Source organism: Mustela erminea, chromosome 3, assembly GCF_009829155.1.
Source record: "Mustela erminea isolate mMusErm1 chromosome 3, mMusErm1.Pri, whole genome shotgun sequence".
Classification (NCBI taxonomy): Eukaryota; Metazoa; Chordata; class Mammalia; order Carnivora; family Mustelidae; genus Mustela; species Mustela erminea.
Window position 1 is genome coordinate 96,957,648 of NC_045616.1, and position 26,286 is coordinate 96,983,933.

The 26,286-nt window shown below is 41.9% G+C and overlaps 1 protein-coding gene and 1 long non-coding RNA gene across 2 annotated transcripts; both read right to left on the reverse strand.

Moving 5' to 3' along the window:
* Positions 1–7,361: 7,361 nt before the first annotated feature.
* ISOC1 (isochorismatase domain containing 1) lies at positions 7,362–25,228 on the reverse strand. Its single transcript, XM_032336834.1, has 5 exons — positions 24,841–25,228; positions 15,512–15,631; positions 15,198–15,401; positions 13,446–13,562; positions 7,362–8,481 (listed from the first exon to the last, which is right to left on the reverse strand). Exons 1-5 carry the CDS (start codon positions 25,141–25,143, stop codon positions 8,335–8,337), a joined length of 891 nt encoding a protein of 296 aa, XP_032192725.1. The 5' UTR covers positions 25,144–25,228; the 3' UTR covers positions 7,362–8,334.
* On the reverse strand, positions 21,106–24,058 carry LOC116586627. Its single transcript, XR_004284085.1, has 2 exons — positions 21,514–24,058; positions 21,106–21,294 (listed from the first exon to the last, which is right to left on the reverse strand). It is a non-coding gene; the product is annotated as an uncharacterized LOC116586627 (long non-coding RNA).
* Positions 25,229–26,286: the final 1,058 nt, after the last annotated feature.

The window sequence follows — 26,286 nt, forward strand, 5'->3', positions numbered from 1 at the left end:
CACAAAATGAAAAATTAGCCTCTTCAGTTTTTAGACACTGTATATGCATTGACAAGCTGCCCTTCTCATACATGATATTTAGGAATATTAAAGGAGAGAGTTAGGGATGAAGCCCTTGAAACAGGTCACACATTCCATCCCCAGGCACCAGGCTCTTACCCACTATTTGTGGGATAACAACAACCCTGTCAAGGTTTTGAGAATCAGAGATAGACATCAAGCCCCTATTGAAGTGCTGGACTCCTAAACAAGTGCTCAATCGACATCAAACTGCTGTTACCCATTTTGTAGCTCTGCTGCCCTTCACCTGTGCACTGAAGCTGGGTAGGCCCTGTGCACAGTGAGCTTGGTTCAAAATTTCCTATTCTGTTCAAGTAAAGGCCAGAAAATATTTTAGCAAATCAAATCAAACTAATCACCCACTAAGCACCAATGAAATTAAAATGAGATAGGTTTTGGATGCACAAAGCTCTAATCCATCTGGGGAGAATCTGTCATCTGGCATGCCCTAATGGTGTCTAGTATGTCATCTTTGTACAGACCATGCCCTGTGCCCTTTGTTTCATCTATGGCTAGACAGAGGCCCTTCAGAAAGAATGTTCCCTCTTCTCTCAACTAACCCCACTGGGGAGGCTTTCACAAGGTAGGTAATTATTAAAGCAGTACTCAAAAAATGAACAAATAAACCCACATACATGCATTCCAGAGAAGTCTTGGTAGCTGATGTTGGCTGGTGTTATTTTTCTTAGGTGTTAAAATATTTCAGAATCTACACTGTCAGTCTATCAGTGACCGAACAGCTGTTGTTGGAGAATGTTAATAGATTCACCTGGACTACCCATTTCCCACATCCCAGTTAGCTAAAAGTGTTAAAATTTGGGTTGTACACAATCAATAATGATAGGATGGTTCATTTTTCCAGAACTGTGCTTCATTATTTTGCGAGTTAGTATGGATTAAAATCATTGAACACTTTCCCACACACCTTTCATTTTTATCTTTATTAGATCTTCCAGTAAGTACAAGTGTCCAAGAGGTAGAGAAGAAGACTAAACCTACTTCCAGATGTTTCGATCCACCAAGCTGTACTGTACTATTCAGCAAAAGTGCCGTATTCACAGTTTACTTCTGTCAATTTAAAATAAACACCCATCAATGTGTTTCAAAAATGCAACCAATGAACTCATCCCTTTGTTCTTGAAAAACAATTTTCTAACAGTGCAATCACTCTAAAGTTTTTCCAAGCTAGTTCACACATCCCATAAAGATGGCCGTTTTTTAAATGCTTGCGACACCCTTCCGCCTTATCCAATCACTGCATTTTTTATGATTATTCAAAGAAAAGGAAAATGAGGTAGTATTTCTTAGTAATGTATTTATAATTGTGTTTTCATTTTCTAAGATATATTTCTCTTGAAATTACAAAGGGCATCCTTGATTGAACAATTACAATGATTCATTTTCTCTTCTAAGAATCCATTTAACACGTGAGGGCGATCAGCCGTACTACAGTTGTGCTGCTCGGTTATGTGAAAAGGCTCTAAGGCTCATTTTTTAGCCTTAGGCAACCTGTGTTATTTTAAATGTCGGTTTTCAGAAAATGCTAACACCTAGTAAGTAGATGAAGAGGTAGACACTTTTGGGCATCTCCCCTAACTTCCACATCCTATGGGAGAGAAGCCGGAGATCTCTCAGAAGTCTTGAAGGCCACCAGAGAGAGCTAGCCCAAGAATCAGAACCTGACAGACTCCGTCTGCCCTTTGCCTTGCAGCACGCCCCAGTCGGCTGTGGGCAGATACAGTCCTCCCTGGGCTCCCCCGGGGTGATGTGCCGTTTGTCCAGGACCCTGAACACTTCCACCCAGGCCATTTTTCAGTGTTGTTTAGGCAGCTGGTCACCTTGAGAGAGGACCCTGAGATCTCCTTTTGGGTGAAGGGCAGCCTTGCTTATGTAGCTTGCTATGAAAGCTCAGTGTGTACCCACTGAGTGCAAGCCTTCCAGCCGGCACACGTTTCATCACCCCTGGAGCTGCCTTAGCTTGTAAGGACAGTAACATCAGCTCCGACGCCTGGCAATGAATTCAGCTTGAAAATTCGTGTTTACAGCTTATTATAGCAAATGATTTGATTAGAATTACTGAGAATATGGAGACTGGCAAACAACATACCAAACAAAAGCATTCAAGGACTCTAGTAAATGTGTGTTCCCGTTACTCATCATTCCAATACGTTCTTAGGCTATTTTTGGTCCTCATCATTCAGGTCTCAGAAGACTTTATATTTCACGGACCTTCCAGCCAACTAAAATATTCAAGTGCTTAAGAGATAGCTTCAGTCTTAAGTATATTTTGTTAATGAAATAAGCAGAAATTAATTTTTCGAAGGCAATGAGCATTCACCATAGCTAAGTTATTTACCTCTGAAAGTTTTGAACACACAGGTTGAGTGAGTCGATAGAACAATTTCCAGCTAAGAAAACTGTATTTTGGAAGGCAAATCTTAAAGCAATTTAATGAACGTCTCAAGGACGTTTAAAGAGAGCAAGAGAGTTGACATTTAGTGAAATTCTTATGTTTCCCAAGGAGCTCTCTAAAGAAATTAAATATTTAAAGTAAAAAGTGAAGTCTACAAAACAAAAACCTAACTATTTATAGAAAATCTCAGAGTGCAGAGAAGGTTATCTATACAAAGAACGAACTTGGGCGTAAAGAACTCCCCCTTGCCACCCATGCTTTAGGCGTCATTACGGCTTCCTCAGGTTTTCCTAGTGCCTGGAGGAGGGTGTGTGGCTCACAGGACAGTAGGAGAGAACACGGCAGCAACATTCCTGCACACTCTAAATTCCAGGCTCCGATCTGCAGTCAGAATCTCAATCTCACCACTTCGAAGAAGCTCAATGACCTTGGGCAAGTTACTTACTCAGGTCAGCATTTACGTAACAGGGCTATAGGGACTCAGTTCATATAAAGTACTTTGCTACCTGGCACATTTCCTAAGATGACGGGCACTCAAACAAACGTTGGATTTAATTCACTCTCATAATCTGAAGCATAGGGTTTACAACTGCAAACAAACCATACTCAGGATGCAGTGTGGGCTGATCTCTTCGTTGTGCAGACAGGAAATCTGCTCCAGGTGCCAAAGCTAGGGAAGTACAAAGCCAGGTGCCCCATCTCCATGCACTGCAGGAATGGGGGCTACTTTGCCAGTAAGAAAATTTCCCGGGACACCTGGGTGATTCAGATATTGGGCTCTGGTCATGATTCCCAGATTCTGGGATTGAGCCCTGCATCAGGCTCCCTGCTTCTCCCATTCCCACTACCCCTGCTTGTGTTCCCTCCCTCCCTCTCTGTCAAATAAATAAAATCTTTAAAAAAAGAAAATTTCCCGTTCTTTTCTGCCAACTCCGTTCACCAACAACCCCAATCATTTTTTTTTTTAACTTGAGCATAAAGGTATATGAGACACCCCCCCGCCACCCCCGCCACTGCCCCAAACAGTGGTGTATGGAAACCGTGCTATCTGCAGAAATAAATTGCTAAAATGCAATACTGACATCATAAGATGCTTATTTTTGCCAAATTCGCTAAAATAATAAAGTGCTTACTTATTGGCAAATTAACAATACAGCCAAGAAGCTACTAACGTTTTGGGTGGCAGCCAATAATTTTCACTTGTGTTCTTTGTAGGTAGCATACATTCCTTCTCGGGTCTTAATTTCTTAAAAAAAATTAAGAATTCCCCATTTCCAACTTGTAATTTACAAAGCATTCCACATTTTCGGCTGAGGCCACCAAACAGGCTATTCTGAAAGCACACAGGCATTTTCCAAAAGCCCAATTCAAAGCTGCGTGTATTCAATATACGTCAACAATGAGCACTTGTGTATTAACTGTACGTTCAGAGACACATCCCCTTTCATTTCTCACATTTAGTGCCTGAAGTGGGAGGAACAATTTAACAAGGAAGCAGCTGCAAGAACAATGAACCAATCTAAAGCCTAGTGACTCTTAAGAGTTCCGTAGTAAAATACACTGTGCAACCAACAATTATATCAAGAAATCAAGCCTCATATGACAGGTGTGCTCTAAGTTGCCTCTTTGCTGCTCTGAGAAATGCAAAAAGCCAAAAGGACAAGGAAAACTGCAGTATTAACCATAACAAACTACAAGACATTCATTTTCCCTCCCTGCCCCAACTTTTCTGAAAACAAATTAGTAAGAGCTCATTGGAATGTAAAATATAGACATTATTTTATTGTCCTAAGAGCACCCCACTTATTTCCTTCCTCCTTTTTTTCATATAAACATGGTTACAAATTAAAAAAAAAAAAAGTATGTTTCCCATTGCTGTATAACCAATTATCAGGTATGTAATGACTTAAACGTATTACCTTCCAGGTCTGCAGGTAGGAGTCCGGAAATATCGTGGTTGCATTCCTCCTGCTCAGGATCTCTCAAGCCAGAATCAAGATGCCAGCCAGACCCCGTTCTTCTCTGCAGCTTCGGGAGAGTATTCTTCCAAACTCTACTCATGCTGTTTGCTGAATTCAGCTCTTTGTGCTTATACAACTGAGGTCCTCGTTTCTTTGCCAGCCACCTACATTTCTGAGGGTTGCAATACCATCCATGTTCAAAGTCAGCAGCAGATCCCCCCCGACAACCCCAGGGAGTGAGGGATCCCACTCATATTCAGGATCTCTCTGCTCAGGAAGAGCCGAGTCCCTTTTAAAATCTCCCCTCATTAGCTACAAGCCACCAAGCCAGTCTATCTTAAGGGGCACTGATTTGAAACTTGAATCACCTGAGCAAAAAACCCTTTCCTGCTACACTGACACCGGGAGGTTTCATTGCCTGCGCACGCACGCTCCCACACCACAGTGGGAACTAGAGGAGCCATTTCGGAATTTTGTTTCCTATAGCCGGCAAACAGGGATTAGAGTCTATCCAATAGGAATTATTAGGTTATTTTTCCTGAACCAGCATTTTGGATTTTAATCTCTTCTAAAAATATAAACCTTCTTGATCTGTTCAGCCCTAACAGAGAAAGAAAAGCAATTTGGAAACCAGAATTCTAAAAGCCAATGGCAATTCTTTTAAAATTCCATTTCCATCTCCTCTAAATAATTGATCATTCCCATTATGGTAGCCTAGTGGTTTTTAAATTCTTTTTAATCAAAGGTTAGTTGTGGATAATTAGGCTCTGTGGAGGATTAAGGAAGCATTAATGATGTGTGAATATTGATCTATCGTTATTTGACAATGCACATAATTTCCGTATTACCCGCCATCCTCCCGATTTACTTAAGAAAGCTGTCCAGAGAGGGGCGCCTGGGTGGCTCAGTGGGTTAAGCCGCTGCCTTCGGCTCAGGTCATGATCTCAGGGTCCTGGGATCGAGTCCAGCATCGGGCTCTCTGCTCAGCAGGGAGCCTGCTTCCTCCTCTCTCTCTCTCTCTCTGCCTGCCTCTCTGCCTACTTGTGATCTCTGTCAGATAAATAAATAAAATCTTAAAAAAAAAAAAAAGAAAAAGAAAGCTGTCCAGCGAGAAATAAGACTAGACTGAAGACAGCAGGCCCAGGGAGAGATAGAGCACCGGGGGTGTCCCATCGACTTTGCTAATGTCAACGGCCATGCTGTTCTAGACTGTAACGTGCATCCTTTTCCTTGTTTTCCCCTTTCCCTATGATCATCTTCACAGCATGAACCACTGGTATCAGGAAGTACAAGATAATGTGTTAAGAAACCTTGTCCTCATTCTGCTACACCTTTAATCAGTCGGGCATGTTTAGAAAAGGCATTTATCTCTGGGTCTCACTGGCCACATCTGTAACATAAAGCCATGTTAGAATTTTAGAGCTGAATTTCACCTTTGAGATCATGATCTTTCAAGTTCCAACCAGCTTGAGTCTTATTTATCCAAACATCAACTTGTCAAAAGGGAAAATATTCCGATTAGAGAAATGTGGTATTTAAAATGGGTAATAACAGGGTACTTGGTTCCTGCTTGGAGTAAGTTATCACTTTCATTCCTTTTAAAGTTCTGCACATGTTTTTACATTTCAGTAAACGAAGCATCTTAATCCTGTTCCAAACCCCTCAATACCAGACTCCTCTTCTGCTTCAGTGCTCAACTTCTTTGTTTCCGTTAGTTAAAAGAACACTGTTCTACAAAACTGTAGGCACTTCCCAATTCAAAGCCTAATATATTAAAATCAATTCAGTGTTCTCATAATAACAAGGCCAAGTCACCCTGCTTTTGCATGATCTGTGAAAAAGAAGGAGAAGCTAGAATTCCCAATTATATTCTTCTGAACTCTGGAATATTGACATTCCTGAACTTTTGACATAACCTATTTCAATTTACATTTGCTGAGAGGTTATGATAGATCTGACTTTATACCAGACCAGGAGTTTCCTACAAGCATCTTTTTATCCTCAGCACATAGCACAATGTTTAGAACTTAGCAGGTTCTCAAAATGTATTTCCAGAATGAGTATAGCAACTGCACAGATTCTGCTTTCAAAGAGCTGACAATCTAGTGGGAAAGAAGGATTTCAGCCCAGTGATACCCATTTCAGGCTTCTAATCTACAAAACTATAATATATTAAGTTTCTGTGGTATTGGGCCACTAAATCTGCGCTAATTTCTTATGGGAGTAATAGGAAGCTAACTTGGGGGTCAGGGAATTGGTTTCAGCTCTGAAAAGGCTTCACTGCAGTGGTATTTCATGAGAAACAAAGGGCATGGATGCAGGGGAAGGAAACCGGTGGTTTCTGAAATGCTTGCTACTCAAAATGTGGCCCTGGTGCACAGAGGCCTTTTAGAAATGCAAAATGTCAGGCCCTCCTGCACACCTACTAAACCAGACTCAGTGTTTTAATGAGAGCCCCAGGTGAATGACATTCATATTAAAGTTTGAGGAGCAGTAGGTTTGAAGTTCTTCAAAACTATTTCAAAACTTTGATTTAAAATATCTTTTTTGATACCCAAATTGCCTGGGGGGGAAAGACTACTCAACCACACCCACAAGATTGCTGGCTGCAGTTTGTTACCCGTGACAAAAGAAATCAGCATTTCTACTGCTCTTAAATAATGACAAGGCCCTTCAGGAAAATCCATTTGCCCCACCTGCAAAGAATTTTCCTTTGAAAATTCCCTTTGGCTGATAGATTCTTGAAGGTCAAAAGTTTTACACTTTGAAAAAAATATTAGAATTCCTGGCATAGTACTCACAGAGCCATGTTGTGGAGGACAAAATAATTTCATTCAAATAATACATTTTCTTTAATTACTTTAATATAAAAGACAGCAGTGTTTCATATTTCACATGATATAAAAAAAAGTTTTAAAACCCTCTAATAAGTTTTTAATGAAAATAAATTTATTGAAGGGTAGCAATGACTACAAAATTAATACTACCAAATCATGACTCAAGCCTTTGCCTTAACTGTAATATTTGGAGGGTAGGTAGAGAAAATACCAAACAAGAATATGGACGTTTGAAAACCCTTTTTTATCTAGCCTGTGACTCTTCGCTAAAGCTGTGCATATCAGAAGACATACTCAACATTGTTGTAAACGCGTGCGGCCAAAGTAAAAAAATCTAAAACAGTTCTCCCCTGATTTTGTAACATTGCGAACCATTCTGTTTAAAAAATTAAAACAAAGAATGGCCCAATGAGCTAAAAAAAAAGAACATTAACAGAAAATGAGTGATAGTGACTAAAATAAGAAAATTAGCATCATCAAGAAAGATACATAATTATTCAATATACATTTGTTTGGTTAGATCAACACTACTTACTCAAGTAAGTTGACTGCATTGTGAAAGAAAGGCGTAGCATGATCCATAGGTCTGTTTGAAATTCTCACCTAATAATCCTATTTCAATCTATCTGTAAAGTAAAAGCACTGAGTCTGGGCTACAACAGACATCTTAATAATACTATGAAAGTCAAACCATTATTGGTACATTTTTTTCTTTACAGTGCACAATTTGAGAAAATGTCACAAGAGTATTCACGTTAAAAAAATAGTGACCAGTGGACACAATATACACAAAACAGGCACCTTCATTATAATTATTTTAATAAATAAAAGCACATTAACCCAAAAAAGAAAAAAAGAAGAAGGTAGGCAGCACCTGAAGCCTTTGACAGTTGTAACTAAACGTTGGTACCCAAATGGTCTAATTGGTTATGTTTGACTAAGAGGCGCAAAAAAGGAGCCAAGTTTTGACTTTAACATTTTAATTCTAGTAGAGACAAGAGCTTGTCCAGGCTTACAGTCCTGTCACCTGATGGTGAGCAGCATACCAGACCTTCAAATGTCCTTATACTTTGGAAAGCAGGCCTGACTCTGGAGCACTTGCCTTAATTAAATTCTGAATTTCCTTGAATTTTGGATGGTCTTTATCTGCCACCAGCTGTAGCAGAACAGCTTCACTCGTAGTCACTATGATCCCGGTTCGAGCAAGACGCTTAAAAAAAATAAAATAAAATAAAGGCAAATCAAGAAATGAGCACAACAAGGAACATTGTATTAAACAACAAAAGCTATGGCGGGATAACAATAATTAGTGTCCTCTATTAAAGCCATGGTCCTTAGTCAGACCATCCACTTAAGTGATAGGGACAGATTTCCAACTAGTCACACCACAAAATGATTAGAATTATTATCAGTAATAGTAATATGGACTAGAAACAAGGAAAAGAAAATATGTAGCTAATGTTATGACTTATACATGCCAGGCACAGAAGGGACATCAAGACTATCAGGGTAAAACAATGATTTTTAATTTCTTTTTTCTGTCTCCAAACATATGACATATAGCAATGTGTGTCCTTCCCATAAGTCAGAAAGAACTGGTGGTAGGAGAGCCTCATGCAATTTGTAAGAATGTGCCCCTGTGGCACATGGGTGGCTCAGTCCTTAAGTGTCTGCCTTTGGCTTAGGTCATGATCCTGGAGTCCTGGGATCAAGCCCCACATTGGGCTCCCTGCTCCGCCGGAAGCCTGCTTTTTTCTCTCCCACTCTCCCCTGCTTGTGTTCCCTCTCTCATTGTCTCTAACAAATAAATAAATGAAATCTTGGGGGAAAAAAAAAAAAGAGTGTGCCCCTGGGCTGATAACAGACTCACCAGCACTGCCACCACCATAAACTTCAGAATCATGAAACAAGAGCATAAAATTTAAAGTTTCACTGACAGATCAAAGAATGTTGTTGCCAAACTGCCCCAGTGGCATCATAATAAAGAAGCAAGGACAGAAGTCTCAAGGAGGGAAGAAGGGAGAGAGGAGGGCAAAGAAGACAAAATTGAGAACAAGCAGGAGAGGGGAAGAGAAGGGAATGAGAGAGAATTCTAAAGTTAGAGTTGTCTTCTCTGGCCATCTCTGTTACCGGAAACCATAGGGAAAAACCTGGCCAACTGCTGTCCCTCGAACCCTCTGCTATAAGAACCAAGGAGACAGGCAGAGACATAATTCCCAGGCAGGTCAGGGGAAAAGACCCAGGTCAGTGACTCTTCATGAAGGAGGAGTCAGAACAAGAACCAGGACATCCTCCAGGAGCGAAGGTGAAGCCTTCGGATGCTTGCAGATGTGCAGGCCTAACCTTCCCACTGGCCGAGTAAACCCCTCCTTTTTGTCCCCAAAGACGCAGAAGGGAGAAGCTCAGCCCACTTCTCAGAAAGCCAGCGTGGACCTCAGCAGCCTGTGTGGGAAAGCATGCAGGGTAGCTGACCAGCAGGCTCGAGGAAAGAAAAAACAGTAGAATTACATAGAAAAGAGGGAGAAAAAAACCAAGTGTGCTAGTACCCTGTATGTTGGGGACAAATACCCAAAAGTGAGTTTTTTGAAGACTTCTGGAAACTGAAGTCCTTCTCCTTTTAATCCAGTTCTGACTATCCTATCAAAACCCTTAGACATCTCCAGGACTGTGTGCTTCCCTCCCAGAGAAGAGCAGGGGACAACTGTAACAATAGAGCAGCGCCTGCCTTGACCAGCTGGCGGCCCAGCCTGGCCTTCCTCAACGCTCAATGAGGGGACTCTCAAGGATTCACTCTGAATCTTAATCACACACTTGCAGTGTCTGTGAACATGCCTGATGCATGCAGAAGTGCCAAAGAAGTCAGTTCTCACTCATCTTTCTAGTTCCTCCGTGAGGCAGGAAGGACAGAAAACTATTCCCAGGTTATGGAAGAAAGCAGATAACCCCTGAAAACACCAGCTTCCCTAGGGCTCCACTGACCACAATCTGCTGGACTGACAGCAGGTCAATAGTCCCTGGTGAGAGTCGGGTCACCGTGGCAGAGGTGGGCTGGTATGCTCGAGGCACAGAAACACATCTTAGTCAACTGACGCCAACCCATGGCTTCAAGATGGAGATATGGCCAAGGCTGACTGGATTTTTTAAAAAAAACAACAACAAAAAAATCAAGCCCTCCTCCCTCCCCACCAAAATCAAGCAAAGAACCTGCTTAAGCAGAAGGTGTGGCTCAGCAACATGCAAAGTTTTCAGAACTGACTCCTAGACCTTCCCACGGTGCCTACCAACCCCAAACTGAGTGCCTGAGCAAAGAGAGAAAAGCAGGAGCTTCTGCAGACACAAACAGGTCTGGGCACATCCACAGGCGCTATAAGGACACCTCCAGTCCTTCTCCCAAACTCTCTTTCCCGACCTAGAATGAGGCCAAACTTCAAACTGCACCTCTTTAATGCACACAGATATAGGGCTCCATCGGCTTCCAAAGTTCATCCCCTACACTTACAAAACCAGTCCAGCAAGGTCGAAGGAAAAGTTACTCTGACCCACAAACCTCAAAATGCAAGGGCACAAAGCCATGAAACCTTCAGAGAGGGCAAAGGTGGGGGGTGGCTAAACCCAGTAAATTTCCAATCAACACGAACCCCCCCACCCCCACTGCAAGTCCAAGGGTATCAAGTTCCAGAGAGGGTTTCATTCTATTTTATTCTGCTTTTACTCTACAATTATTAGTTGAAAGAAACAATGCCTGACAAACAGTTGGTGCTCAAAATATTCTGTTGAAGACAGCACTCGCCACAAACCCATGCCCCAAAGTTTCAGTAACAGTTTTATTAATATAATGATCTCAATAGGCAATGTGGGTAGTCTCAGGAATTCCCGTGAGGAGCTGTGTTCTAAAGGAACAGGGAAGGTGAGCTGGCCGGATTGCTCTTTAACTTTCAAAGTCCTACAGTAAAAGAAATAAAACTAACACTTCTCCCAATAATCTAGGTACAAACTAGAACACCTCCATCAAAAATTAAGACTGGGGCGCCTGGGTGGCTCAGTGGGTTAAGCCTCTGCCTTCTGCTCGGGTCATGATCTCAGGGTCCTGGGATCGAGCCCCGCATCTGGCTCTCTGCTCAGCAGTGAGCCTGCTTCCCCCTCTCTGCCTGCCTCTCTGCCTCGTGATCTCTCTCTCTGTCAAATAAATAAATAAAATTAAAAAAAAAAAAAAGGGCCTTGGAGTTAGCAAACAAGAAAATTGTGTTTAAAAAAAAAATTAAGACTAAGAGAAAAATCTGCAGTGTGGCACGCCTCCCCCATCGCCATATGACCTGATTCATTCTTTTCACTTTACAACCTCTGTGCTTGAACCCACATGATGCTGGTTGCTCTGCCTCACCCAAAGCCACCGGAGAACCACACTCCCTCCTTCCTGCCGGGTCTGAGAAGCTGACCTACTGCTTTTACATTTTAGGTAGGACTAACCACATGGATACAACAACAAATAATAACCACAAGAGAAATAAGTGCAGCAGCTAACATGAGTGTTTACTGCGTCAGACACTACACTAAGTGGGCTTTTCCCTATTTCCACTTCCCTGGTAAGAAATCTGAGGCAGTGGGGCTCCTGGGTAGCTCAGTCATTAAGTGTCTGCCTTCGGCTCAGGTCATGATCCCAGAGTCCCGGGATCCAGACCCGCATTGAGTCTGCTTCTTCCTCTCCCACTCCCCCTACTTGTGTTCCCTCTCTTACTGTCTCTCTCTGTCAAATAAAATCTTTAAAAAAAAAAAAAAAAAGAAAGAAAGAAAGAAAAAACTCTGAGGCACGTGTACTAGATAACTTGTCCCTGGACACACATTTACAAAACGCCAGGCCCTGCATTCAAACCCGTAATATCCCTCCAGTGTCCAGACTCCTAGTCACTGAGATAAGACGACTTCCCAAAGAGTGTCCGATGGTAAAGAGGTTCACCATGTTTGTATCCCCAGTGTTAGGAGGAGGCAGAGGTACCAACAATCATAAATTTCTATAATAAATGCCATAATAAAGACATGTCTCAAAAACTTATTTGAGTGGAGGACAAAAGTCCTTGCAATTTCTTTATAAGCAAGATTGTTATTTTTGGATGTTTTTAGTTTTCCACTTCCGTGGAAACACTTCAAGTTCTGGCCCTCAGCCTTCCTAGAGAAGGGATGGCCAACCAGGGCCTTAAAGAAGCCGCTGCTGCCAACTCACCACTTGCTTCTACATCGGCCCTCTGCACAGACTTTTCTCCTTTCTTGCCTATACTCTCTCATTTGCCCTACCTCAACACCCCTGGGAACACTCCTGGCAGAAGCAATGACTTTGCAATCCAACACAGAAAGTGGTTCATAGGCCAGCTTGGGCCTGAACACTGGAGGATCTCAACAACGACAAAAAAAATCTGTATTTCCCATTCTCAATAAAAATCATCAGTTAAAGAATATGCCAACTCAATCCATATGGACATGACTCTAAAATTATTGCAGAACTAGAATTAAATGCGAGAGAGAGAACAATCTACAATACGGAGTGAGTGTTTCAAAGGATTATGTGGTAGTTTGCTTTTCAACAGCCTTGGAAGAGAAAATGCTTACAAAAGAGTACTGTTAAGCAACACTGACAAAATATCTCTGATTCCCTGACTATGGTCCACCCTGATCCTCTGGGGCAGGCAGCCAAGAAACACTATGTGTGAGTGGTGTTCAGAGGCAGTGACACACCTCCCATTGCCCAGAAACTCAAGACAGGAAACCCAACAGAGGCTGAACCAGGCTTAGGCTGGCCATGCCCTAGGGTTGGGCTGAGTTAAACTAGGTGGGCTGTTTCTGATTTGCAAATCTCTCAGTGATGCAGATTAAGCTTACTAGAAGGCTTCTTACTAGTTCATACATCAAACCATAGCAAAGTCATGAGGAAAGATGTATGAGAGCTTCTGGTATCACTAGAAATCTAGATCTGAGGAGATGGAAGATATAAAACAAGATTTAGTGGTAAGACCTGAAAGGTCGGTCAGCATACCACCAAGACTCCGGAAGTCAGTGAATCTGAAGTTGTCAAAAGACATGCAAATTGAAGATGTCAATTTTTCATCGCTATGAAGTATTCATGATTCTTCAAATTAATCGGGAAAAATTGACAAATTACTTATTTTCAAGCAGGACAATTACCTCAAGAGCAAACATCCGGTCCATCATGCTTCTCGATGAGGTGGCATCAGCAACAATATGAACCTCAATACCTCGGCCCACTAGCTCCAGAGCTGTCTGCTGGATGCACACATGAGTCTAAAAGGAACATTAAAAATCCTATGTAATAATGTGGGCACACATTTTACAAATACATGACAACATGATAAAACAGAAAAAAGCACTACAGTTCTCATGACCTTGCCCTCCATCTGGCTTTGCCTCTAACTTGTTAGGTCATCTTGAAAATAAACATCTCAGGCTTTGGTTTCCTCACTGTAAACTCAGAAACTGGATTCCATCAAGCCTCCTCACACTAGGATCCTTGAGCATATATATCCTTGGAGCTCTGTGACAATTTTTTCAAAAGGATTTTCATCTGTCATCTGGATGACCTTCCTAAGGCTGACTACTACCACTCCATTTTGATGCTGCTCGTGGTTGGGTTTATTTCTGAACTCACTCTGAGTGCCCAACACAAAGAATGAGTCAGCAGTACTGTACATGGAGAAACAAGTAGAAAAACTAAGTTGGTACAAGGTACCCAGTAGTAAAGGTAGGCCAAGTTAAAAATAACAAGTGACAAAGGCAAAAAATATCCAGTATACAGCACAAGCAGATGTATCAAACAGATTCCATCTTTGTAGGTACTAACTTGTAACAATTCATTAGCAGACAATACAGAGCAAAACCATGCCCGACAAGAGCTCTGTTATATAAGCAATGAAAGCACATTTCAATAATACCAGGATGCCAAACTTATGTGCACGTGATGAGTGAGCTTTGGAGAATTATCAAGTGGCATGCCATTAAAATTGGCACTGGAGGACTGTTCAAAGATGATTTTGATTAGGCATGAGGTATAATAATGACGAATGAGCAAAAAAAAGTGCCGAAGTCAGCAAAAGTATTTGGCATGACATATTTAAATCAATAGGCTTCCTCTGTATTTATCATTATTGAAGTCAAAATACAAAAATACTTAATGCACACCTAAAACTAAGGCTGTATCCTTGTACTCTTAAAACCTACAGTATAAAACCTACTATCATAGGTATATTAAATTTATACTATTTGGATTTCACTGTATTTATCGTTTTTTTCCCCATAATTTTAAAATTTAACTCAATAAGTGTTGAAATGCTATGAATAAATACATATATTCTGTATATAGAAATGCCAAAAAACCATCAAACAAAAAATCATTTTAATCCACATAAAGAATCTTGAGTATTTTTTTCCTTCAAAAAGGTACGTAAGTGATTCAAGTGGGAAGGACAAGGAACTACAAGACTTCTAAGGTTTTTCTACAGCAAAAATATGACCAAGGTGAAATCCTATAACATATAAATAAAAATAACGCCTCTGAATGTAGGCTGAGCGATTCTTGTGCCTCTGCTTTTAACTACTACTTTTGGGGCACTGTGTTTTTCTGCTGTGATATGTATCCCTTAACCAGCTACCTGCTCCAAGCAAGTTGCACAGCATGTGTGTTTTAGTTTCCTCATCTGTAATAGGGGGAGACCCAAAGTACTTCATTGGCTCAGAAAGTCACTGGGAGTGTTGAATGACTGAAGAGCTACAGATCACTGCCATGCAAAGAGTCAACGTTCATTGAAGGGTGGTGGATGTTTCTCATCATTACTATCACCTACCACCTAGCCTACACATAAAACCGCACTGCAGCTTTTCTACAAATGACAATGTACCCCAAACATAACAAAATGCACTTACTTCTACTCCAAATAATACAACACTCCTGACTCCAGGAATCTCGGCTAATGCTGCTTCTACTTCTGGTATTACCATTGAAAACCTGGTCTTTGGAAGGACCAGTTTTACACCTGTTAGGTCAATTTCTTGAACGGTGCTTCCAAGACCTTTAGGGTACTGTTCTGTTACAATAACTGGAATTCCTAACATTCGGGCCCCTTGTAACTGGAAAAAACAAACAGAAAACAAGGATAATTAGCAATTTATGTATTTTGTAACTATATAAATATATACCATGCTTCAGGGAATTGGAAAAAATAAACAAGCAAACATACCAATCTTTGTCCCACGCTAATAATATCCCCAAAATATTTGATGGCTGGTCTAAATCGCTCTTGCATATCACAGCAGAAAAACACAGTGCTTGAAGGTGTAAGATTTCCCAGGGTGGTGAGCTGAGAAAAGAAGAAAAAAGAATGTTTTAGCACACGTTATACAACGACATTTATTTTCAGTGGAGGTCAATAAAGGAGAAAAGTGTTCCTACTGCTTGCCCTAGTAAGTCAATTTCTACAACTATTATCCAAAGGAAGTGATCTGAATTATTGAAAAAAAATTATACACAAAGATATTGACTGAATTGTTTTTAATAATGAAAATCAGAAAAAAACCAAGGACCAACAATACAGAAAAGACTTCACAAAGTTTAACACACTCCCATGAGAAAAAATTTTTTAGAGAACTAAAATAATATATGCAAGTAAGTTTTTAAAAATATTTGAACCACCTATGAAGAAATGCTCATGATCTAATATTAATTTTAAAAAGAGAGCACAGGGGCGCCTGGGTGCTCAGTCATTAAGTGTCTGACATTGGTTCATGTCATGATCCCAGGGTCCTAAGATCGAGCCCTGCATTGGGCTCCTTGTTTGGTGGGAAGCCTGCTTCTTTCTCTCCCTCTCCAGATGCTTGTGTTCCCTCTCTCACTGTCTCTCTCTCTCTGTCAAATAAATGAATAAAATCTTTAAAAATAAATAAATAAATAAAAAGAGAGCACTTAAGTTCAGCAGTATTTCAATCATGTAAAAATATAAATAGAATGTAGAAGCAAACACATGTAAATATTAACAAGTAGTTACACAGTTATGGGTGTCAGTAATATTTTTTTCTTTATACTTTTCTTACCTTCTCCAAATGCTATTTAAAAACACTTCCCAGACGTTATTTAAAAGTACACATCGCTTTTACTGTTAGAAAAAAAAAATGTTATGATGGTAAACAACTTAAGTTTGATGATGGCATTGCTTCTAAGTACAAAAAGTAACCCTGAAAATAATCTGTAGCAGAGACTATGGAACATAAAACTAAAAAATCAGAACAAATTCAGAACTGCTGCTGTCATCAAGACAGAAATATTAAGATGCTGTTCTCAGGAATAACTTCTCAGAGTTCAAAAAAAGAAATGCAATGAAATAATGCCAAGCACATCACCACTGTTCAATGGACAGACATAAATTGGACACCTGCATTCGTCAACAAATTCATCATCATCAGGAAATTAATGAATTAAGGTTAAAAACAGGTATTAGATTACCCAGCTTGATGTTAATTGCCATAGTTGGTCTACAGAAACAACATAGGCCCAGGAGGAGTCTATAAAAAAATGGAAAACCGCTGGTGAATGTTAAGAATTTCATGTCACTGATGCATTCTTCAAGGTCCACGATGCTGTTCTTCCTGCCTTCTCAAGTTTCAGAAAGCACTGCAGAGGAAGAATCTGGTCTTGAATGAACCCATGCCCCTCCTCTTACTAGCCAGCCCTCAGATCTCCCCTCAATTTTCCCATTTTGCCCAAAAATCACCCATGGATAATGTCTGTTAATAATTTTCTAGAGAAAATCCTTTGTCCCAATTACATGATGGTGGCTTCCCCACCAGCCTGGCCCTACACACTTCCAGGAAACAGTTACTACAGGAATTAGGTGCATCATTAAAAGGAATCTCTTATCCTTCCAGTGAGTTTGTACTTCCTTATCTATGTGCTGGTCTGAGGAACGCTGGCACCTATCTCCCTCTACAGACCAAATTCATGGCAGAATGGGAGTGCCATCTGTAATGCTAACACTATGTAAAAGGTTTCCCTACTTTGCCAATAAAGGATGATCAAAATAAATATTCAAGCATCTTAAATTACATATTCTGTCTTTAACTGTTTCGCTCCCTTAAATTTTTAATGCAAGTATCATTTTCCAAAGCACGGAGCGTGACATATATTTAAGTACCCAGGACACAATTTTTAAAACCAATAACTATTTATGAATACATATTTTAAATTCTCAGTAAAAATTAAATTTTGGATCAAAGGGCTCAAAGTCTAAGTGGATCCCTAGACACCCATAATGTGTTTAGGGCACATGACAGAATGCAATTTACCTGCAACTGGTCTGTTTCAAATTACAGCAATGCAACTCAGTCATTCTCGTCATTCCATGGCAGTGAAAGAAGCAAGCAAGCAAAATAAACCAATCTAAGTGTGCCAGATGGCCAAGCACCATCATACTCAGAGCTCGTGGCCGCTCTCTCTCTAGCTCGCAGATCTCCCCTCAGATAACAGATGAACTCTGTACACATTCCCAACAAGTTTAGTCCTCCTGGCCCTAAACTCACAGAAGGTTATTAACAGCAAATCAGAAAGTAAGTGGCTAGAGACAGGCAAACTGGTATCAACAAGAAATGACAGGTGACAGAAAAAAAATTCAAAGTATACTAAAAGCAGATCAAAACTCAACTAGTTCCACATCTAGACTTCTAGTGGAACAGTATATATATAATAACATAAATTGGGACATCATTTTAGCACACTCAACTAAGAAAATGTTAAATTATATAATACTTCAGGACTATGATATTAAAATGGGCAAATGTATTGGGATACATAAAGGAATAAAGCCTTACCTATCCAGAAATCCTAAATATTCAGAGTTGTGGTCTCCTGGTGTTTCTGTTCCTACCTCCTTTCAGCTGTGATGTCTCCTATTCTGGGCAGGGGGCCACATCAGATATATGTCATAGTAGACACAGACTGAGGATGTCAAAAAATGCAGCCACAACATCCTCACCACCTTGAAAAACCCTTCTAGTATAGGAACTCATCTATTAACCTTCAGCAAACAGAGAAACGACAGAGATAATGTGACAAGGCATGTTCTTGTGCAGAGATGACTGGCTATAATTTAGTGAATCAAAAATGCCCAGACAGTCTCCTCTCAGGAAGTCAGAGTTTAACTCTTGATACCCCTCTTGGATGTGGACTGCATGAAATGACATGATTCCTCAAAGTAGAATATAGAGGAGGCAACAGGGTGATTATTTACAATGGAAAAAATCTGCAGACACTGCCTCAGCCAGGTGATCAAAACTGAAAGAATCAGTCATGCCACAGTGCTAGTATATCGACTTGAAAAAAACGTGATAAGAACGACCTTCACCATCTGCCTCTCAAAATCCCACAGCCCCATTTGAAGTGTGCGAAAAACATCAGATAAACCTAACTGAGATACATTCTACCAAAATATCTGACCAGTACTCCGCAAAACTGTCAATGTCATCAAAAACTACACAATACAATACAGACAAAACAAGTCTGAAGACCCAAGGGAGCCTAGGAAGACATGACAACTAAACATAATTAGTATCCTGGAATGGACTATGGAAGAGAAAAATGGCATTCGGGAAAAACTAGTGAAATGTGAATAAAGTGTAGAACTCAAGAGATTTGAATGTACCAGTGCTCGTTCCTTGGCTGTGACATGCATTGTGCCCAGCAATGTAAGATGACAGTCGGGGGAAAACTAGGTACAAGTATCCAGGAACTCTCCAGGCTATCTCTGCAACTATGCTCTAACACTGTGCTAAAACTGAAAGCTTATTTAAAAACAACAACAACAACAAAACAACAACAAAAACAACAAAGAGGTATCCCTACACTATGGTAGTTGGGGGAAAAAAAAAAATTGCTACTTTTGATAAGCCAGAAAGAAGGCTTTGAGGCTACAATAAAAAGGAGAAAAAACAAAACAAAACTACCCTGAGAAACTCTAACCATGTCCCACCAATCCATCCCCCAAATTCACATGAATTCAGTAAGTTGTTATTCAATTACACACTGACTCTAAAACCCAGGGACTTCTTAACTTGACTCATAAATTTCTCTTAAAGCAAAACGTTGTAGATAACTAAAAACGCTGCTCAGAATATGCTGCAACTGCAAGATAGCAAATTAAAAGTACACTGGGTCAAATGCTGTCACAAGTTAAAACACAGCAATTACAAATCATTGCATATTCAAGAAACATGAAAAAAATCACATATAAAAAATGTGTGTGTGTGCAAACATACATACCTTCATTTATCTATATATCAGCAAACATCTCTATACATGCATACACATAAATAACACATATCTCAATAAACATATTCAAATACAAAAAACTGGTCAGAACCTGTAGCACCCTTCAGAGATCAATTGCAAGTAGAAATTTTTGTTCATTTTCTTAAGAAATGTCACAGCTGGAATCTGACCAGATTTAGCAGTTAAAAGACTTTCATCCCCAAGTCCCATTATTACATTATTATATTATTACAACAGTATATCCCCCTCTTCATTACCACCTGTGTTCTGACCATTTTCTAACAGCAGCTGTCCATTTGCAAGGAACCTGTCCTTCCTCGGTTAAGTGCCCCTGGTGACTCAGGACAGGCACATACATGGCGGAGGCCAGCCTTGCTCAGTGATGCTCTCTCTGTGCCCCTCTCTGTGTTTCCACAAAACCAATTCACGTTGAGTGTTCTTTGTTGAATTGTGTCCCCCAAAGTTCGTATGTTGAATTCCTAACTCCCAGGACCTCAGAAAGTGACCTTATTTGGAAATAGAATCATTAAAAAAATAATTAGTCAAGATGAGGTCACACTGGAGCAGGGTGAGGGCCGGCACCAACATGACTAGCATCCTTATAAAAAGAGGCAATCTGGACAGAGAAGGCCTTGGGAACATGAAGGCAGTGATGAAGGTGATGGGTCTATACACCAAGCAATGCCAAAGATGTCCAGAAAACCAAGAGCCAGGGAAGAAGCATGGAACACATTCTCCCTCACAGTCCTCAGGAGTCGACCCTGAATGTTAGCCTCCAGAACTGGGCAGAAGTAGGCTTCTGTTGTATAAGCCACTCAGTGTGTGGTACTTTGTTTAACAGCCTTCTCGTGAGAACTACTACTGCGAGTAAACTGTGTGTCTTTAGGAATTATTAAAGTTTGGAATTGTAAATGGGATGTGTTCAAAACCGAGGCAGTCTATGAGAGTCACAAGATAGGCATGATATGCTTGGGAGAGAGTCCAGAAGGGACGGTCGGGTATCAGTATTTCTACTCAGAAATGTTTGCAAGGAAATGTGATTACCACAGCTACTCCCCTAGGGTAGCAGAGCTGTGGGCAATAGAATCTGAGACCAAATCTCAATCTCCCTAAATTCAATTACATGAAATCAGACAAATCATTTACATTTTCAAACAGCAGTGTCTTAATCTGTAACAAAGCAACAAAACAGTATCTACCTCAGAGGGCTACTTCAAGGATTAAATGGGCTTCATATAATCAAACAATAAATTCATAGTCCCTACTCTCAAACACTGCTTGTTTACAGGTAGCCTCCACTAAGGGGAAAAAAGTACGCAATGCTTGGGGCAGTAATACAAAATGTTAAATTTTTTTTAAAGTGACACGCACAACACATTCTCTCTCTCTCTCTCTCCCCCATCAAGCCAATGGGGGAGAGACAAACCACATCCCTCACATTCCAGCTCTTTCCTCTCAGTGCCCTGACACTATTCACCTCCCAGAAATCTGTCCTGCCTGCTTCTCTATTCTGTTTCTGAGCATTATTATCTATCTGCTCCTCCTACATGCTCCCACAGTAAAGGTTTCATAATCAAAAATCACCACCTTCAAACTAGCAAGCCCAAGGGGAAACAGATTCCTTTCCTTCATCTTCCCAAACCAGGTCTTCTCTCCCTTCCCACCATGAACTCTGGGGTCTCTTCTGGCTAATAAATGCCATGCTCTCTGTTAAAAATAATAATAGAATATTAGTAGTAGTAATAAACCTCTATGAAAGTGAAGGTGCTCTGGAGCTAAATACCTTCCCAATTAACCATCTCAGGAAAGGTCAAAATAACCTTCCCAGGGAAGCCCTTATCTCCCACCCACACAAAGCTGCCAGAGCCTTCCCTCCTACATACAAAGGGAAAATGGCCTCACTGGCATCCTCCTCGTCATGCCCACCTCTTCCTCTCTTCTGTCTGGGCTCTGCCTTCCATGGTGACAAGCTGGAAAATACACTGGAGGTGGTAGGATATCAAATGTACAGGAGTCTCCAGGGTTGAATGTTTCCATTAGTAAAAACTTGGGAAATACCTTAGGAAAAATTAAAACTTGGAAGTTATAAAAATGACCTAAATTCCCACTGTTCAATCCTCTCATTTACATTTCTTCCTTTGTGTCTCAAAATGCCTCGGACTTCAAGCATTCTGACAAAGCAGAAAACACATAAACCATGCTAGAAACATGAGCTGTCTTCAGCTACCTGAGCTGTCAGCAGACACTCAGTCCCTGTGAGATGATTTCAGAGAAGAAGACACTCAAAAGTCCAATATTCACAATGGGGGTCTCAAAGATCAGTCCCCACAGAACCACTAACCCACTACAGGTGCACACCATATGGCACAAGCAACCACTGTGTGTTACAAGGTCATGGCAGCAGCAGTCAGAACAAGTGTGAAAGCAAAGCCACTCCCCTATGTAAATGAAGAATATATTCTAGAATATAAGTATGTGAGCCAGGGCCCTAGAGGCTCTAAGGTCCAGTTGAAGCAAATAACAAGTTACATTATTTAAGCAGAGGACTACATAAGGCCAAACTTATGCTCTCTGTCCCTGCTGCTGCGAGAAAGGGACCATCAGGCCCCAGGAGCATGGCCTCACTGAAGGGCCATCCTGAGTCTTCTTAAGTGACAGGCACTGATTCCAAAGAACAATGAACACCAGCAAAACAAATGATATTACAAACTCAGGTTTCTGGTCTGTTCTCTATTCTGCCTGATATTTTCATTAAGCATGAGAAGAGAAGATGAATGCTATGGTCAGCTACCAGGAAGGGACTTCACAAGCTTTGATGGCCCCACCATTACCAGAGAACCTTGGGCAATTTCTTCCATTTTCTGCTATTTTGCAAAATGAGAGGTTATAAGGTGAGGAACAAGAATGGGGTCTTATCCATGTTTGAATTCACTGTGCCAGGCACTTAAAGCTGCCACTCAAATGTTTCTGTGATGAACTCTATGGTCTCATTTAGCTATAAAATGTCCATGTCTGTAGGATTACACAGCTAGGTACCAAAAACATGTAATAAATTGTTCATGAAAAGAACTATCTTCCCTTTCACTTCTAAGTATATACACACTAAGTACACATATGTCTACATTAGAGACATATACTCATATACATATAAATAGGTATCAGAATAGCTTTATGGGTATATATGGAATGTATGTAGCCTTCCACATTTATTTTATAGCTGGAGGAGCCACCGGGCTGAAGAAGTCAACGTATTATTACTAAAAGGAGACAGCATAAAGAAAAATACTGTTAAAAACTTTAAAATATTTAAGATATTATGTAACAGACTTTTCAGAACTCTTGGGCTATTTAATGAGATATAAACAATATCTTTAAAAAGATTGAACAGAGTTGTGCTATTATAATTATTATTTTAAACATCACCACCAAAAAAATGTTATCTCCTATACCAAGCAAAATATTTCAAAAGCCACAAGTTACCTGAATTATAAAATGGCTTTTGAGAATGTACAGGACATTTCACATATACACATATACATTACTAATTTCCAGCACGTTTCATTAAAGTCAGTTGGCAGACATGGGCCTTGAATTTTTCAAAATAAGTCAGTCTTATCTTGTGGGGAAGGGGAATAGACTTAGAGATGTGGAGTGGGGGGGGTCACTAGTTTGGCATAGTATCTTATTAGGTATAGCCCACCCTCCCTCCCAACCACTACAGAAAATGCATCACAAAGAAGTCTGCATCTTCAGGTCAGCTGCAGACCTCCTCAGTTAGAATTTGGATTCTGGCCTTTATTAATGGATTTGTCAAAGGTGCATCCAACTTCTTGGGTATTTTGGCAACAATAACCTAATACAAGAACAAGGAAGACTGCAGAGAGGTGTCAGCCACGAAAACTCTTGAAGACATAAAAATAGAGGGTGGGGGTGGGGGGAGTTGTAGTAAACACCTACCAACCACCATTCTCACAATTCTCTGTATGGACAACAGGGCAAATTCTGGGGTATCAGAGATCATCCTTTTAGAATCCCCACAGGGCTAAACAGTGGAACCTCACAGCCTTTGTCCTTTGAACACAGGAAATTTATCCAGGTAAAAGTATCTGCTTTGGAAGCTTCTTGCAGGGGTGCTGGGGCTGGCATGGGTTCTGTGGTGATAAGAAACAAAACCAATTCTGCAGCTACTGACTACAGCTGGGTGGAAGAAAAATCTAGAGAATAATCTTAAGAATATAACAAGTAAAAAAAAAAAAAAAAGAATATGACACTTGAATATAAAACGCCTTCTAAGCCTGATTCCCACATTTCAATTTGGTCTTCCGAAGAAATGGCTTATCGGTTTCTCAACAAAAGAAAAATTGTTGATAGTGTAGCACCTAAAATATATCTTACGTTCTCTCTTTCCAAAAATAAAAATCCTCCAGTGAATCCTCTTAGCATAAAAGAACAAGAGACAGGCCCGCATAGTTATTAGTGCATGATTTTAAAATATATATATGTATATATATTTAAAAGCTATAAAATAATCCTCAGGTGCAATAACTTTCTCGACCAGCACCATCGGGAAATCCTGGTGGAGGGAAAGTTGGGTAATTAACAAGGTATTACAGTTCTGAGTCAAATGACTTTTTGAACGTAGGCGACGTATATATAATCAAGAGATTCAGTAACCGGTTACCAGGGTGAGGCTACGCAAATGGTTATTTCACTTAAGGTTAACGGAGGCTTAAGCTCCAGGAACTACAAACTGGAGAGAGGAGCGGGGAAAGGCCTGACTCCTAAAGTTTGTGTTTCCGCAGTTGGTAAACACAACTCCGGGTAACAAACCCTAAGGCCAATACCCCCATCAACTCTTCACCCCCATTCGGCAGCACTCCCACAGAAAACCACAGCGAGTACCGCACAGCCCTTCGGTTACGCAGGCGGCTGGACCTGCTCCTGGCACACAAAGCGGATGCGGCCGGTCGAGGACCACACACGTGGGGGCGTTCTCGCGTGTCCAGACGCGCCGGGAGGCCCACGCCCCCGCTTCGGGCGAGGACAGCTGGTGACCGTCACCTTCGGACTGGCCCATTCTCTGAGCCGTCCCCGAGGACTGCGCTCGCGGCGCAGCCCTCCCCAGCCAGCGAAGCGCGCAGGGCCCGGCGCCAGGGAGGCGCGGGGCACCTGAGGAGCGCGGCGAGGGCGGAGACAGAGACGCGCGGGGACCGGCAACAGTGGCTGGGCGCGCGGCCCTCCCGCGGGACCCACCTGGATCTGAAGCGGCACGAGGCGGACCTTGCAGCGCTCGCTCACCGCGAAGCCTTTGGGCAGGTCCACGTACTGGCCCCACTCTTCGGCGAAGAGCTGCACCACGAATTTGCGGTGCATGTCGATCTGGTCGCCGTACAGGCTGAGGAACTTCTGGATGAGCAGCTCGTAGCCCGCGCCGTGCGGCACGGACGAGGGCCGCGCGAAGACCGAGAAGCAGAAGAGCACGGGGACCGTGCCCGACGGCGCCCCCGCGCCGCCGCTGTTGGGGAGCGCCGGGACAGCCAGCTCCGCCGCCGCCATGTTCCCCCCAGCGTCTGCCAGCTCCGAGGCCAGCAAGGCGCAGACAGGGCCGGCCGCCGCGGCCCCGCCTCCCCGCGCCGCCCTCCTGCTCGGGAAGGCGAAGGGGCGGGCCCTGGCGGCCGCAGCTCGCGCGCCCTCCCCCGCCCCGCAGAGGGCGGACCGCGGCAGAGAACCGGGCGGTGGGGCCGGAGTGCGCGCCAGCCAGCGCCTGCGCCCGCCGCCGGGACCGCCCCCTCCAACCTGGACTTGGCTAGGCGGCCGCCGAGCGCGTCTAGTACGCAGGGGAGGTGTGTGGCCCCCAATTCCCCCGCGCTCCGCCCACCTTCGAACAAGCGCTGTTCGCGGGGAGTTACGTTCTGTTTGGGGACCGAGGGCTGCCCAGCTTTATCTGCCAGGACGCGTTACCTGTTGGCCTTGTGCAGAGGCAGGGTGGCGGAAGTAATGTCAAAACCGAAAGGTCAGACTGCTACAGACCCTAAGAAGAGCAGCAGAATTTGTTTCCTTAGAAGGGTCATCCGAGGCTCAGGATTTCATATTTTTTTCATGGGACACAATATCTTTAGTAATGAATTTGATGTCTTGGCCTCCCTTTATCTCATCCCAATTTCAGGGTGAATTTGGATTGGGAATTGCAAAAGATAAGGAGGTTTATAAGCAAAGTCTTGAGGAAAATCGGGACTTTATATTCAAACTGAGCATTTCTGTTTTTAAGCGAGTCTTACTCACATTCAAATAAAGTAATCCCCTGCCTTATGAACACTGTAAAGCACTATATAAAATTAACGGGAATTAGAGAAACATACGCTATGAAAAAAGTTTCCCTAACATCAGGTCCTGGGTCAAGACAGGCTCATGAGTCCAGACACATTTGAGGAACTGGGGGGTTCCTCTTTTTGGGATGTAAGAACTTTTAAGTCAGGGTTTCTCAGCTGTCATTGTTGACATTTGGAAAGCAGACTACTTTTTCATGGGTGGGTTGGGGGGGTGCTATCTTTTGTATTTGTAGGATGTTTAGCGGCACCCCTGGCCTCTATCCGATAGATACCAATAGTACAGGCTCCTCCCTAGTCTTCACAATCAAAAATGTTTCCAGACATTGCCAAACATCCCCAGGGGGCAAATTTGCTCCCAGTTGAGAACCAC

Bases quoted from the DNA above. Each gene is read 5' to 3' on its own strand.
- ISOC1 (XM_032336834.1), bottom strand. From the start codon at position 25,143: ATGGCGGCGGCGGAGCTGGCTGTCCCGGCGCTCCCCAACAGCGGCGGC. The intron at 15,402-15,511 runs GTATGTTTGCTT...TGTTTTTTCCAG, and splicing joins TTAGCGTGGGACAAAGATTG to TTACAAGGGGCCCGAATGTT. The intron at 13,563-15,197 runs GTAAGTGCATTT...TGTTCCTTTTAG, and splicing joins TTGTATTATTTGGAGTAGAA to ACTCATGTGTGCATCCAGCA.